We start from the raw sequence: 15,954 nt of genomic DNA on the forward strand, positions 1-15,954 counted from the left end.
AGGTTCGCGCGGAAACCTCATCGCAGGCACATCTGTATCGCGTCACGGATTTCGAAGTATTTTCTCGAGTTTGGGCCGCTGTGGCTATGTGAAAATGTGCTCAAAGTTTAGCCCCCGCCCCCCGTCACCCCGAAAAAAAAGAAGAAAGATGTGGAAATCCAGCGCACATTCGAATATGTGCAATGCAGCTCTCGCGAGCGTTAAGTTACACGCTATAAAAGTAAATGCGATGCGTACAGTTGTCGTTATTGTGATCGTATGCGACGCGTAATGTCGCTCAGTGTTTGCGCACCGTCGCACCTTATTCTCGCCGCCCGCGGACGGGCGTGTAAACTATTCGGCAGAACGGCAGGCAGTAGCAGCCGCGGTCAAGGAAGCCTCAGAAAAAAATTATTTATAAAAAAAAATGGCCCGGAGTGAACCTCCCGACCTGCGCTCGGCGACGTAATCACCGCGGCGGTTTTCTGCGGCCGCTTCGCGCGACGCCCGAACCGCGTTGCGTCTAGTTTTGAATTGGCGAAAGGCGATGGCGGAACAAGTGTCACGGACGTCATCGCCGAGGTATGCGGAATGTTTGCCGTGAGCTTCGCGTGATTGGGAAACGGGCCGTCACGGCACGACCGGCTGCGTGTAATGTCGCCGCCGGGAGATTATCGGGATGTCCCTCTCTCAACAAGACGGCGCGGAGGAGGAAAGTTGCGTAAACGGCAGCACGAGGAGGGTGGGAGACGCGTCGCTGCGGCGCCTGCCGCTCGGCGGGCGGCTTTAGTTTAACGTTAGCGTAATAGCGGGGTTAAGGGAGATAGCGTTACCGTTCCGCAAACGAGCTCTGCAGAAAGCGAGTTTTAGTATAACGGGGTTGCGTAGTTTACGTGCGGGACGCTTTGAATTTCATTACATTACATTACGCTTTGAATTTCACATATATGTAGTGCAGCTAAGTGATTCTGTCTGTGTGTACGTCCGGAAAGTGCGAGTGGCAGCGCACTAAAAAACCAGGAGCGCGTTGTGTTTGTGATGTCTGCCGGTCTGCGGCTAAACAGTGGCACGTAGGTGTTCTGTGACAGTAGTACGGGCTGTCTGCCATAGCCTCCGAAATCTCCAATGTCGGAGGCCATGTGCCATCATAGCGCCTATCTCCCTATACTTCATCGATAGGTGGAACTGCCATTTCGGAGTGCAGGGGGACGTGGCTTGGGCGTCGTTTAAAGCAGAGAAGGACAGAGCAAAATTAGCTTTGAAGAAAAACTCAAGAATGCGGATCAAAATAAATGGGCTGCTAAAGTGCACAGGTATCTAAACCTAAAAAGCGTCGACACAATATGGAGGAAGAGCTCAAGAAACTGGTAGAAACAGAGACGGCGAATTGGATGCAAACAATGGAAACGAAAAGGACCGTGGAGATTTACAAGAATGAGAAAAAGAAATTGGAAGGAAACATTTTTACACCAATACGAAGGGAAGTGCCTTGCTATTTGAGGCTCGAGCTGGTTGTTTAAGGACAAAGACATACCGGAGCAAATATTTGCAACTAGATGAGGCATGTATGCGTGTTCTGCGCAGCAACAATCCGCAGACCACGTAGAACATCTTAATCGAATGCGAAAGGATTCATCCAATGAGACCAACATGTAACGTAAAACTTCGAGAAGCGTTTGGATTTAAAGTAGACGGAAGTTTCAACCGGTCAGCAGTCGAGAGGAGCAAGAGACGTTTAGAGTATGGGTAGAAAAAAAGAAGGGAAGAGACTGATACGACCAGATCCATTACTGGCGTAGGCGGCGTTACGAGGTAGATAGAGAAGATTAAAGATATGTATACAAGAATGCTAGAAGGTGGGGGGGAGGGAATACATTGGTAGCATACTTTAGTAACTCAAGCAGGCGAAGGGACGATGTGTCCCTGCCCCATTTCAAAGGTGGTGCCATCATCATCATCATCATCTCTCTCGATAGGCTTAGACGCGTTCGAAACGTGAAGCGATCTCGAAAACTCTTCGCGGTTATCCATAATACTCTGTCGTGGAAGCAGCACGATACTCAGGGTGTCTACCAACCGGGAAAACCGGGAATTCTCAGGGATATTGAGTAGCATAGGGGGGGGGGGGGGAACTCGGGGAATACTCAGGGAATTTGTGCTTCTATCAGGGAAAATTGGCTGTAAATTTATTGAAAGGGAACTCAAAGTCACGGTAATGCTGGCCCGAGTAACATAGAGGAATAGTAACAAATGGTCTTTGACACCGCGTCGTCTGCTGGAGGAGTTGCCAGAGTGCAGTCAACGAGCGACTTTCCGGACGCCAGATAATTCAGACTGCTTCGCGGCACTAGTACGTACCCCATAAGGTCAGTGTATAAGAATTCTGAAATTTCGGACGCAAGAACTCTTCGCCGTCCGATTTTCCGGACTTTTTGCCGTGACCGCAGGTCCGAAACGTCATTAATAAAAGCCACAACCGATTTTGATAACCTCGCCGCCTCGAACCGGCACACTCGCACGCAGATCCGCAGGCTGTCGTAGCCACCACCGCGGCATTGCTAGGTCTAGCTTAAGCTTCTTGCCGTTCTGTACCCTTTTTCATTGAAAGAATTCGCCGCTGTCAGCAATGGCACCGACACCGCCTTTGTGGTCATCGCGGCTGGCTTCGAAGTTCGGAAAGCACGGCGAGTTGCATAATGCCAGTTTCCGAAAGTTAGCTTCACCGCATAACAGCAATGTTACGCTGTGAAGCATAACAAGTGTGGGAATGGGCAACTGTCACGGGACACAGTATATATTCCTTAATTATACACGCGTACACCCCGCCATCTTCTGTCACAGTACGAGTACCGATATGCCTAATAAGTGTACTGGCAGGCCTTCATAACTTTTTCCGGCGTGCCTGTGGTGATTTGAACCCTTAAGGGCTGTAAAAGACATGCATTCATCTTTTTGGACGTTTTGTTGACCCCTTAGGGAGTCCGAAAAAATCGGACGCTGACTGCACAATTGCTTAAGAGAATGCTTCAAATAGTCCGCGTGGCGAATGCGCAGCCTAAGGAGAACAAGAAGACAAAGGACCTACGCATTGAGAAATGAACGGGGAAGGAAGCATGCCGCCGATTTTTTGAGGGAGGTTGCACTCTAAAAGCAGTGTTGGCTGACATGGAGATGCAGGTGTCCTTCATCCAAGTAAAAAAAAGAAACACTCTTTAAAGCAGTGAAACGCAACACTGAGGTGTTGTGCGCGGGCTGAGTATGTCAGGACAGTTGAGGTTGACTTACCAGCTGTTGTGAGAGAATCTCACTTCTGATAAAGTTCGGGCCTCATACCAGTATTACTTGGTAGAAATAGTTCATATCCGAAAATATTCTGTATGCATCTTTTTTTATTCGTAGTTGAGAATGTTCGACTCAGTTTGCAATGGGTCTTACTATTTCCTTTCAAAAATATTTTATTCGCTGTGCATTTTACTAACCCCTCCCTTCTGTTTTCTTTTTGAATAAAATAAACACTACCCCTTACTATTCAAACTGGATTAAGTTATTTTTTTATTTTTTAACATGCTTACTAGAGAGGGACACCATTGGGCGACATGATGTAGGGAGACTGTCTTGACATAAAACAAAGTTCTGTGTCACTCAGGAAATATTGCAAAGGCACTCGGGGAAAACCTGGAAAATTCAGGGACTTTGAAAATGTCAACTTGGTAGACACCCTGATACTAAGCGAAAGCCATTCGCACAGTCATGTGCTACAAACGAAGTGAATTCTGTGAAAACAAAGCCAAATTCAGTTCGAAGCGGTCGGCTGGGACCGCCACCATGTTTTACGTAAACTAAATAAACCAGGCAAAGACCGCCACGTTATATCCGAGAAATAGCATGCTTACGGGCTAAACGGTATGGGTCGCTAAGCGTTTTGCGCATAGGCATTTCGATCCCGCTAAGCCCACTATTACGCTAAACACGCTAAACTGTCCTTCCACTTCACGCGCATCACGAGATGGGACATTGGGCCGGATCGCCGTATGTGATAAAGGTGCAGGGATGAAGGCACGATCGAGGGCCGCTTACTCAGACGGGGCGTCCCCAAACCGTAGGTGTATGTGAACGGAAGCGCCAGTCTTGGGCTGTTAACGCTGCTGTTTTCGATCTGTAACAAGTCGATTCGTATGCATAAGATGGTCGCACGCATGCGTTCGACGTTTCGTGACCATGACGTCGCTCTGAAAGTGTTCGTGTAGCAGTCCAAGATGGCGGCGCCAAATCGTCATCGCCATCGTCTGCCTGTTTTGTGACCACCGCGTGTAGGACGAAGGCCTCTCCCTGCCACCTGCAGTTGCCCCTGTCTTGCGCCAGCTGATGCCATTCTTTGCCTGCAAATTTCCGAACTTCGTCGCACCACCCCAATTCTTTTCCGTCCTCGAATAAGCCCCCCTTGCCTTGGCACCCACGCTGCAAGTCTAATATAATAGACCACCGGCGACACGCCCTATATACGCGCTACATGTCCTTTCGAATTGTATTGCTTCCTCTGTGAGTACAGTATCGCCTACCCCTGTTTGCTCTCCAATCGCCATAGCTTACTTCGCGTCTCTTGGCATCGTGCCTAACATCTTTCGTTCCATCCCTCGTTGCGCGGCCATTATTTGGCAATACCTTCAGTATGCGCCACAAACCGCTTGCATTCTTCTGCAAATTTCCTTCTTGTGACCCCTGTGAATAATTCAGCTGCAGATAAACGCACCCTTGGCGCGCATTCTCGTTCTCTGCACACCACGCTGCTGCAGCGGCGAACCTCGGCGAGCGCAGGGTTGCGCGCTGCTCGAGCGTTGGCGACGCGCCGCCCGTGAGGTCCCTGCGTCGCCGTTGTGTCACGCATTTCAGCAGCGCCTACATGCTTGGGCTTGTTCGATTTACGGTCGGTAAGGAATTATTACGCTGCACATAGTATACTAACCGAGCAGTAAATAGGACGCGAACTGTAGCACGTTTTGAAGACTTGGCATACTGGGCCCGAAACGGCGCAAATACGAACAAATATTTTGAGGAATACACGACGTCACATAGACGTAGCCACGCTTCGATTTAGGTGCCAATCTTGAGGAAAGGGAAATTTCGCTTTAATTTTCTGCCTTAGTATAGCCGATTGTCCTCAGTCGAAGGATTGAAAGGGGAGTTTCGACAGAGCATTTCGGCAATCTAAACTCAGCGGTTTATTTGTTTATGGGCGATGCCTCGAAGACACCGTAGGCAGGGTTTTACGTGGAGCCCGATGTCTAGCGCGCACACGGCGAATGACCGTCGTCACCTGTGAGGTGTCGGTTCGTAACTTGGCGCCTTTGCCCGCTTTCTCTTTCTTTCTTCTTGCGCGTATATATGTGTATACGTAGGACGCACACGAGGCTTCAGACACAAAAGCCTCGCGAACCAGCGCGAACACCGAGTACAAAAGGAAGAATGTTCGCACGTGTAGAAATGGCCGGGTCGTAGGAGCCTCGACCGGGCCCGGTGGTCACGCGGCGGCGAGGTCAGCGTGCTGCCCGGCGCCGTGTCGGACGCCTCGCGGGGGGGGCCCTGTGTGGCCGACGTGCGCGAGCGACCCGAGTGCCGCGTTAGCATCAGAGGTGGCCGGGCACCGCGCGTTACGTCGGCGATCGGGGTCCCAACGCCGGCCCTCGTTTCGTGCACGGGGTCGAAACGAGCGACGCCGCTGGGCATCCTCCACCTCCGTCGAGAAGGCTCGGTGCGCCGCTCGCCGCCCAGGTCGCGCATCCGGCGCCGTTGACGCGTGCGTTGGCTTCGTGCCGCCGCGGTCGCCCTCGCGTGCCTGGCGGGAGCGTCGCGAGCGTGCGCGCCTGGGAGCCCCTCCGGCGCCCGTCGGTGGCCGCGTCCGAGCTCGGCCCCGCGGTTCGTCGGGGTCGGCCGGCGCTTGCGTTGTGCGGGCTCCGACGGAGGCCAGTGGGGCGCCTTGCGTGCGGTTCGCCTAAACTGATCACATTCTGGGGACCGTGGAGCCTTTGCAGAATAAACGGGCTCCTGCCGTGGCGACTCTGTCGAATAGGAACGGTACTTTGTTCTATTATTAATCTGTGCTCTAAGGTTGCAAAATACCTTTGTCGCGCACGAACAGCAGCATTTTTTGCAAAAGGTCAATTTGAGTGTTTCGTGAATAAGACAGCGGCACTATTACTGCGGGGATTTTTTTCCAACTCGTAAATTGAGCTTTTTTTTTTTTTCCTGTTAGTGCACGGGGCGGCTCGCACCAGGTGTTTTGAACCCACGCAGAAAGACTTCGTAACTATTCATCGCTCGACAACTCGCTGCGTGGCAACGTGCGCTATCCGGGCAAGTCTGTCTGCGCGGTAGAACCCTTTGTGCGAGTTGCCCTTGTTTCGAGAAGAGTGGCCCGCTGTCGCGCGCGCAAGTTGACGTGTTCCCGCTCAGTGTCGTGCGCTCCTGTTTTGTCGTCGCAGGACACGAGTTCTCGCAGCTCCAAGTGGAGTTCCTCCAAGGGCATCGAGTTCGGCCAGGAGAAGGAGCCTCCGCCGCCGCCTCCCGCCATGGTCAACGGGCTGTCCAGGAGCGCGCCAGGTACGACGCCTCAGCCCGACTCGCCGTGTGCGGTGGGGGGCCCGCCTTGCGCCGCTGTACAGAGGCCGCCGAAAAGTCGCGCTGGAGCGTCGGGTGATGGTAGAGAGAGCTATAGCGTGTCCGCAAACTTGCATCACCGTCTGCGGATTACCAAAGCCGCAAACGTGAGCGGCCGTGTTGGCGGTGCTGCGTGCTGGCGCAGCGATCAACCAGACAAGGAAATAGCTGGTACTGCAGTAACCAAGTGTACTCTACCTCGCCACCTTGAAGAGAAAGAAAAAGAAAATAAACCTTTCTTTAGCGCTTATGCACCGCGAAAACGTGTGTGTTGGGCATTGCGGCTGGACGAAGCGTCACAAGGTGTCGCCACCAGCGTTGCTGCTGCCGTGTCCGGCACGAAGTTTTCGGACAAGCTAGAACTCTCTAGTGTTGAAGCCGATGGGCACATAAAATAGTATCGAGGAAGGTTTACGTGAAAGAAGAACGAAAACAGAGAGAGCAGGCGGCTTTGAATGCGAATTGGGGCCCGCGTTCACAAAAGTGACCAACCCTTCCCCTACCGGGAAATGGGGGTAAGCGAAGCTTGTTCACCGTGCTCCTGACCTTTGTCACGGTTAAAGGGGCCCTGAACCACTTTTTATCGAAGTAGACAAATGCATTTGAAGTGAAAATAGGCTATTTCAGAAACACGTCGCCCCAAAAATACTGCAATGCGTTCGGCAGAAGCGCAGTTAGTTACTGGCAATCAAACACGGCCTCCGCTGTGCTCCGCTCCTTCTTCAATTCCTCGCACTGCGAAGGCTACGGCGCAGTGGGGCGTGCCAACAACTGCTCCGCCTTCTAAATGTCACCGTGGCACGCTGTTCAAATTTCATGTCGGATGTTAACGTAGACGCCACGACTTCCGCCTTTGGTGCCTACGACGCGGTAAACATAAGCCGAACGCGGTTGACCTCGGCGAGCTGCAGTGCACTTAGCCAGTGGACTCGTGGCGGCACCCCGCGGCGGCCGCGGTATCTACGCCACGTAGCCGAGCGCAGCTTGATGTCAGCCGGATAAGGGATGGACGAAATAGTGCGTCTAGAAGAGAGTGAGTACAGGGCCTTCTGTTGAAAAGAGAGCGTTTGAGAGAAAGGCGACGTCGCGATCCGCTTGCGAGTTCCACGCATCGCGTACGACAGCCAAACTTGGCTGACATGTTCACACCAGCGTGTGCTACCCTCGAACCACGCCCGAGGGGTGGTTCGGGGCTCCTTTATAGGGACACTGAAGTGAAAAATGATTTCTTCTGCATCAGTAAATTATCGTTCTACAACACCAAAAACACCACACTTACAACGCTAAGACGTTTGGTAAGCCAGAAAAAGCGCAACAACGAAATACCGGTTGCGACGCCTGCTTAAGTTACCGCACCTGGGCGCTGTGACGTCTTGGATTTTGATGGCATCTTGTAGGGCCTACTATTTATATATAGCGGTACAGATTGACTTCATTGTGTTCTAAAGGAACCAAATATTAAACATGGCAAGTTTCGGGAACCTTTATTCAGCCAACGCGGCCCAAATGCGAAAACATACTTTGAATCCCTGACGTCACGCTGACGTACCGACGCTAGGGTTTCGGCGCGAAATTCAAATACTGATACTTTGGCCTTCATTTTCTCATCTAATAATCAAACTATTTTTTTAAAAATGGCTGCCTGCAGGGTTCTCAAACAATGCTTCATTAGTCTAAACTGATTTATTGTTTCGCTTTAGTGTCCCTTTAAATAACCCACAGATGACGGTGCCGGATTGTTTCGGCCTCCCACCCCTTCAGCTCGGGATTCTCCTCGTTACTGTCGGATTGCCTGGGCTCGGGCGGCTCTAAGGCCACGTGCATAGTCCAACGTTATGGGTGCGCGTTGGCCGCGTCCGGTTACGATGGCGGCGCCAGTGCGTCGAACCATCGGTCGAACGACAGACGCCGTTGTTTTCGCCAACGTGACGTAACATGTGCGTGCGCTCACGCTACGTCGGTCTATATTTAGGCCTTAACGGCTGAACGGCGCGCCGACGGGGAGCTCTTTCACGAGCGAGTTCTCGCCGCCGTTCGTCGAAGGCTGCCTGTTCCTCGGTGGAACGCACAACGCGTGGCCGTCCCATCCGTTTTCCGAGAATGAGCCGAACGGAAACGATGCCGGCGCAGTTCGCGCGAAGCCCTTTCCTGCCCTTTCCGTCCCCGACGGAAGCGAAACGGCTCTGATTGGTTACGCGTGTTGCGTGAGCGCTCAACCAATCAATCTGCCCTATTGTGTGCGCTATCCCGCAGCTGCTCTGCTCTGGGAGCGACTGGGTTTTCTTGCGTGACTACATCGCCACCGAAACTTGTGAGCCAGTACAAGCTTCGCTTGAACGTTGCACTCCGGTAACACGTGAAGGCGAAAGCATAGTGCGCACGTGGTAATGCATTTAGTTATACGATCAAAGCTGTCAGGCTTCTTGCAGGACATAACGAGCCGCATTGTGAAGTATCCGTGTGGCGCTTTTAGGTCGATCTCCTCAACGACACGCGAGCACCTTATGCACTACCTAGAGGTGCAGCATCCTCGTCGCCAGTAAGTAATTACGTTGCATCATCTCAGCAAGGGAAAGCAGCATTCGCGATCGAACGCCATGCTCCCGCCGCTTCGCACGTCGCGCTTCGTTACTCGCTTGGCGAGCATCATCGGCCGTGGCGTACTTCCGAGGCCTACCGCGCAATGCGCTAGACCTCGGTCGAGTGTCCTCCGTCGCCGTCTCTCTGGCTTCGCAGTCGACTGCCGCCACGTGACGTCAGCAACGCAGCAGCTGCTTTTCTGTGTGCACGCGCCGCGATCGTTCGGAGAAGGTACGTGATATATATATATATATATATATATATATATATATATATATATATATATATATATATATATATATATATATATATATATTTGTACCACTCGACTAGACACCGCGTTTTTTTTTTCAAGGCCATCGCGCAACGAGCCACTTAGGGATTTCGCCTTAAAAAGTTCTTACGAGCTATACTGTGTCGTAATACCACATTCGGGTGACTGGTTTCCGTCGTTCCCTAAGAACGTGCCCCGGTGTAGTCTGACGAAATCTTGTCTGATCCGGTATACGGTCGTGAACAAGGCCAGGGCGCAACGTGAGTTCTCTAACGTAATTTTCTTTTTCACTTCGGTCGCGGCGCCTGTTCCTTTTTGCACTGTAGACCCCCCCACCCCTGCCGTGTGGTATACAAACACGTTGCCGAATTGACCGTCTGAAGCGCACGGCCCTGTTGTTTTCAGCGCGCGCGCTTCGTGCGTGCCTCACAGTTCCACGCCGCCTGCGTCGGCGCTAACGTGCTTCCAGTGATGTCATACGAAACTTCTGGAGATGGCAGTTCTCGCAGCCGCGCACTGAAGCGAAAGAAGCATCTGGCGGCCGTATTGCTCGAGGCACGTAGGTCTACGAGTTCATATAGTGAGACATGTCAGTTAGGGTTCGGGCGGTGTGACTGCGTACTCTGTACAGGGTGTCTGCCAACCGGGAAAACCGGGAATTCTCAGGGAATTTGAACAGTCTGGAAAAACTCAGGGAGTTTGCGCTTTTATCAGGGAAAATTAGCTGTAACTTTATTGAAAGGGAACGAAAGTCGTGTTAATGCTGGCTCCAGTAACACAGGAATCGCAACGAATCGTCATTGACGCCGTGTCATCGGCACGATATATTGCCAGAGTATACCTAACGACCGATTTTCTAGACGCCCGATTTTTCGGACATGCCCGATAATTAGCACGGCTTTGCGGCACCACCACGTACTCCATATAGTCAATGTATATTGCCCTGATTGCAGGTCTGAAATGGCATTAATCAAAGCCGCCACCGCCGCTATTTTGATTATCTCGCCGCCTCGAACCTGCACTCTCGCACGCAGATCCGCTGGCAGCCGTAACCACCACCGCGGCAACGTTAGGCCTAGCTGCTTCTATGTTCGCTATTAAGCTTCTTGCCGTGCGGTGCCGTGTTTTTCATTGAAAGAATTCGCCGCTATCACCAATGGCACAGACTCCGCCTTTCTAATCCTCGCGATTGGCTTTGAAGCTCGCAGAGCACAGCGCGTTGTGTAATGTCAGTCTCCGAAAGTTAGCTTTGCCTCAGTACATTATTGTTAGGCGGTGAAACATAAAAAGCGTGGGAAGGGGCAATTGTCACGGGACACAGTATGTATTCCTTAATTATACACACGTGCACCCCCATCTCCTGTCACAGTACGAGCATCGATATGCCTAGTAAATGTAGTGGCAGGCCTTAAGAGCTTTTTCGGGCGATTCAATGGCGGCCTTACAATGTCTTCTGTCATCTCTTCGTCGCGGGTCATGTGAACAACTCGTGTCGGAGATACGAGAAATGCACCATCACATGATCACGAAAGGACACGACGTCGTTTTTCAGTGGCTGCCTGGTCATTGCGGTATCTCCGACAACGACCTCGCTGACGAAGCTGCTAGGAAAGCACACGAAGGAGCAACCCTTGTTTCTATATACCTTTATCGCGGACCGATGCAGCCCAACACTTTGGCAAGCTAGCGCACTCTTTGACATTGGAGAAGTGGCACACACCTGAATTCACTCAACATCGATTGCATTCCCTCGATCCCTTTATGCAACTGTGGCTGTTACCAGGTCTTCCGCGAAATGAGGAAACAGTGCTGTGCCGCTTACGTTTGGGCGTCGCATTCACCAATGCATATGCATTTTTGATTGGAATGGCTGATAGCGCCGAGTGCAATGCCTGCGGTGTCGAGGAAACCATAGAACACCTACTGGGCTACTGCCCATCTTTTGAAGATGAAAGGCAAGACCTCTGCACAGCTCTCAATCAGCTAGATGGAAAGCCGTTCACCTTGAACAAGATCTTGGGACCATGGCCTCGCATGTCGCAGCTACAAAAGGCCACAAAAGCGCTGCTGCGATATTTGAAAGATAGCGGATTGAGTCAGCGTCTGTGATCCGGACTGAGTGGCCGACTGATATCCCCAGTGGACTTTCTCTTTTAATCTTTCCATCCCCCTTTCCCTTTCCCCAGTGTAGGGTAGCCAACCGGGCTCAGTCCTGGTTAACCTCCCTACCTTTCATTTATCATTTTCTCTCTCTCCCTCTTTCCGGGCGTGCCTGGGGCAATTTTAGCCTTTAAGGGCAGTTAAAGACAGGCATTCATTATTTTTGGACTGCCCGATTTTCATATGTTCTTGCGGCCCCTAGGGAATTCGAAAAATCGGACGTTGACTGTACAACTGACCAAGAGGATGCTTCAGATGATCCATGTGGTGCGTGGTAGAAGGAGGATGAGAACGGAAAGGACCGACGCACTGAGGAATTAACGGGAAAGGAAGGGTGCCGCCGTTTTTTTGAAGGAGCTTGAGCTAAAAAAACTAAGTGTTGGCTGACGCTGAGATACAGGTGTCCCTCATCCAAACCAAAATAAACTGTTTTAAGCAGTGAAACCCAACACTGAGATGTTGTGTACGGGCTGAGAGTATGTCAGGACAGTTGAGTTTGACTTCCCAGCTGCTGAGAGAGAACCTTAGTTGTGACAAAGTTCAGGGCCTCATATACAGTTGAGCTTGCTATCAGTTGGTAGAAATAGCTCATATTAAAAAATATTTACTTATGTATGCATCTCTTTTTCATTCGTATTTGAAAATGTTCGACTCAAATTGGAATGGGCTTTACCATTTCTTTCGCTGTGCATTTTACTAACACCTTCCTTCTGTTTTCTTTTTAAATAAAATAGATATTAATCCTTACTATTCAAACTGGATTAAGTCATTTTTTTTTTCTTTCAGCATGCTTACTAGAGAGTGACAGCATCGGGCAACGTGGTGTCAGCCTGTCTCGACATAAAACAAAGTTCTGGCTCATTCAGGGAATTTTGCAAAGGTGCTCAGGAAAAACCTGGAAAACTCAGGGAACTTGGAAATGTCAACTTGGTAGACACCCTGCTGTATTCACCGCTGTTTACCGGGCCCGCTGATGCGAAATATTTTCGTCCACCGTGCATGGATACGCCTTCCACGTGCCAGCGTTTTATGTGGGGCTCTGCGGACGATTTCTTGCGTCGTGTCTAGGACTGCCGTTCGATGAAAACACGCAACCGTTATGTTTTTTCATCGAGCGGCCGTGTTTCTATCTGGCTTAACCGTGGTTTCTCCGGCGCAAAAAGTGGCCGTTTCGCTGATGCGGAATTGCACCTCGCCAACTAATTCTGTTGATGAAGATTTTAATTTTGCCGCATTTGTTGCACCTGCAGGGTCATATGAAAAGCGTACAAATGTAGAATAGATTAAGAATTTGATATTCTGTATAGCGAATATTGTCAAGTTTACAGAATATGGACTGAACGCGAAAACTCGCTGCAGGAACACGAGATACAAGGGTATATCAACTATGTCGTGTCTATCGGGCTTGAAACGCACCTGTCCGACCACTTGAAAGGTACGCCTGCTGCAACACATCATATATTTAAAAGAAAAAGAAAAAAAAAACAAGTGAAGGAAGCGAACCTACTGCATAAAATAACATATACTCGCATCGAGCAAGAGCAGCCAGCTGTCCCACTCGTTTTACTATAAATCACTTTGCACGCGTTATTCAAACTTGCAGCGCAACTCCAATCAGAAGTGTTTCAAGATGTGTGCGAGGCATTTTTAAATATCATTACTTTCATCGATCATTTTTTTCCCTGTTGATGTACTAATATTGTGCGGTATTGTGCACACATCACTTTAAATATTTAACATTCCTCTCGATCATCCTTCTAATTTGTTTTCGTCGTGTTTCTAGGGTACATGGTTCGCGAAGTCTTCCGTACCGCCGACATACTTCTCGAAGAGGTTCGCGTCTCTTTTCCGCGTCCTACTCGAAGCTGCCATAAGCGAAGCGGAAAGCCACGCGCACGTTGCGATCTGGCCCATACGGCATAATTTGCTCGTTCGGGCGCCGCAGACGAGGAAGCGAGCGTGGCGGCACGCAGTGTCTGCGCGTGCGACGTTGCCGGCGGCTGACTCATCGTCGCGGGCGCGCTGCCGACGACGATCGCCTCGCCTCTCGTGTGGACAGTGCACGCGTAAAATACCCGATGCGCTCGCCGATAGCCGCGTGCGCGAAGCGACTTCTCTCGGACGTCGGCGCTGCGTCAGGGGGGGGGGGGGGGGGTCGCCGCTGACTGAGCTCGGAGGCGACGACACGGCCGGGTGTCGGCGCACGAGATTGCGACCGCGAGCCGTCGTGACGGATAACTCGCGGCCCGTCGCGTTCACGGTTACGGGAAATACGCGTCTACGAAGAGGTGATGCCTCCCGTATGTACTGTATAGTACGGTTCGAACTCTTTGTTGCACGCGTTCCGTTGAAGCGACGTGCTATTAGGAGTATCTCGGCCTCCTCCGTTTGTTGCTGGACTCCAGTCAGTCGGCAAAGAAAGGCACGCAGGTCCACGCACGTGCGGCGGTGCCGTGAGAGAAGCATGCATCTCGGAAAAACTTTTTCACAATCAAAAACACTAAAGAACTCGGAAATCCTCAGTGCGACAGACTGCTGGCATATAACTGCATTACGTGAGGCGTAGTGCGTCGGTGGCACGCGCGACGACAGGGATCATTCGAGCCTGTTGAACAAGACCAAGCACATGTTGTTCGCAGTGCAGCTGAGAAACCGCCAGTAATTATTTATTAGTTAATTTAAGTAATTGTCTAACATTTGCAGAAAGCATCACTAATATGTCGTGAGTAACCACGCCACCAAACAGACCCTGTGGGGAATCTCGTGTCAGGCTGGCGCAGCGTGTTTCCTCGGTGTAAAATACACGCGAAGATCGCCGTGATCTGTTGACGCGACGTGCAGAGAACGAGCGCGCTGCTATCGTCGCCGCTCGACCCGCCAACAGAGGTGCGAACAGCTTGCCCCGTTCGATGGCAGCGCTATCTGTTGCGAGTATTCGCCTTACGTCTTCAGGTGATAAAACCTTTGGAAATGACGTTTAGTTAAACGATTGGACTTCAGGGAATAAAAATTGCCGGCGGCTTCTTAGCTGGACGGATGATCCGTACTTTCTTTAAAGCTCGCTGCATGGAAGCCCGGCATGCTTAACGGTGAGTAGCGCCCTTTGGCGTCAGAGCTTCTGGATAAGTGGCCGGTCGCGCTTCGGCTGCTCGTGGTGACGCGTCAGCCAACGTGGCTTGAGACGCATGCCGGGGCCGCTCGGTGGTGCCGAGTTTCGGGTCGTTTCGCCACCGCCGGTCTTACCCGGCACGGAATGTCGAGCACGCGGGCGTCGGTGGTGCTCGGGCCTCGTCTCTGAACGCGGCGTGACCGACCGAACCCGCGACGTGTCTAGTTTGGGGGCTCTCGGCGGGGCCCGTTTGCGTCGCCGGAGTGGTCGTGTTTAGGGATGAAAAAGTAAGAAACGGCTAGCCTTTGCAAGAGAGGGGTTATGAAGTCAAAAGTCGTTATAACGAATTTCCATTTAACAAAATTCGCGACGTAACGAACTATCTTCATTTCCCCATCTTAGATTTAACGAAGTAACTTCGTGACGAACGCGCGCCCATGCATGTGCCTCCTCGCGCGCGTCCGTGTGCGGGCCACGCGCCGTACCGATCTTGGATCTCTCCGCGGCAAGCCCACACTGTAAAAAAAATTTCTTCAGTTTACGGTCAAAGTTGCAGGTAAAACGTTGCCGGACACTTTTCCGTTAAATGAAAAACGGTGTTTCCGTAGAACGGACAGGCCGTAAAAATTATTTCCGTTAAATGGAAAATGGTGTTTCCGTAAAACGGACAGGCCGTAAAAATGATTTCCGTTAAATGGAAAATGGTGTTTCCGTAGAACGGACAGGCCGTAAAAATTATTTCCGTTAAATGGAAAACGGTGAGCTCCGTAGTTGTGATTACAGAATTGACCGTATTTTGCAAATAAGAAAAACGGTGAGTTCCGTAAAACGGAAATGCTGTAAATTGAGCCCCGTACTTGTGATTATAGTACATGACCGTACTTTGGTAATGAAGAAACGGGGACTTGAATGCTCGTGTTCTCGAGCCAAATTGTTTCGTTCATTGGAATAAGTTATTTTGGGCAATGAACCACCCAAGTCGTACATTACAACGTGGATAACTTGCAACATCATTTAAGATATAGCTGGAAATGGGGCAGAAATCATAGCACACAGGAAATACACCACACAGAACGTGCTGTGTTTGCATGTTTCCTCCTAGTGTCATTGTTTTCTACACCGCTTATTCTTCGTGTCAGTGTTGTCATGTTGCACTTGGGTTCTGCATCCAACATGTACACAGCATACATACAGATTT

At 50.9% G+C, this 15,954-nt stretch overlaps 1 protein-coding gene across 7 annotated transcripts in view; it reads left to right on the forward strand.

Annotated features, from left to right (window-relative positions):
• wts (serine/threonine-protein kinase warts) overlaps window positions 1-15,954 on the forward strand; it is a 142,437-nt gene that overhangs the window by 84,605 nt on the left and 41,878 nt on the right. For all 7 annotated transcript variants that reach the window (XM_075695008.1, XM_075695005.1, XM_075695010.1 and 4 more), the window contains one exon: window positions 6,459-6,576. In XM_075695008.1, coding sequence (XP_075551123.1) covers window positions 6,459-6,576 — 118 coding nt within the window. The remainder of the gene's footprint in view (window positions 1-6,458; window positions 6,577-15,954) is intronic.

The sequence above is a fragment of the Dermacentor variabilis genome, chromosome 6, assembly GCF_050947875.1.
Source record: "Dermacentor variabilis isolate Ectoservices chromosome 6, ASM5094787v1, whole genome shotgun sequence".
In the NCBI taxonomy this organism is placed as follows: Eukaryota; Metazoa; Arthropoda; class Arachnida; order Ixodida; family Ixodidae; genus Dermacentor; species Dermacentor variabilis.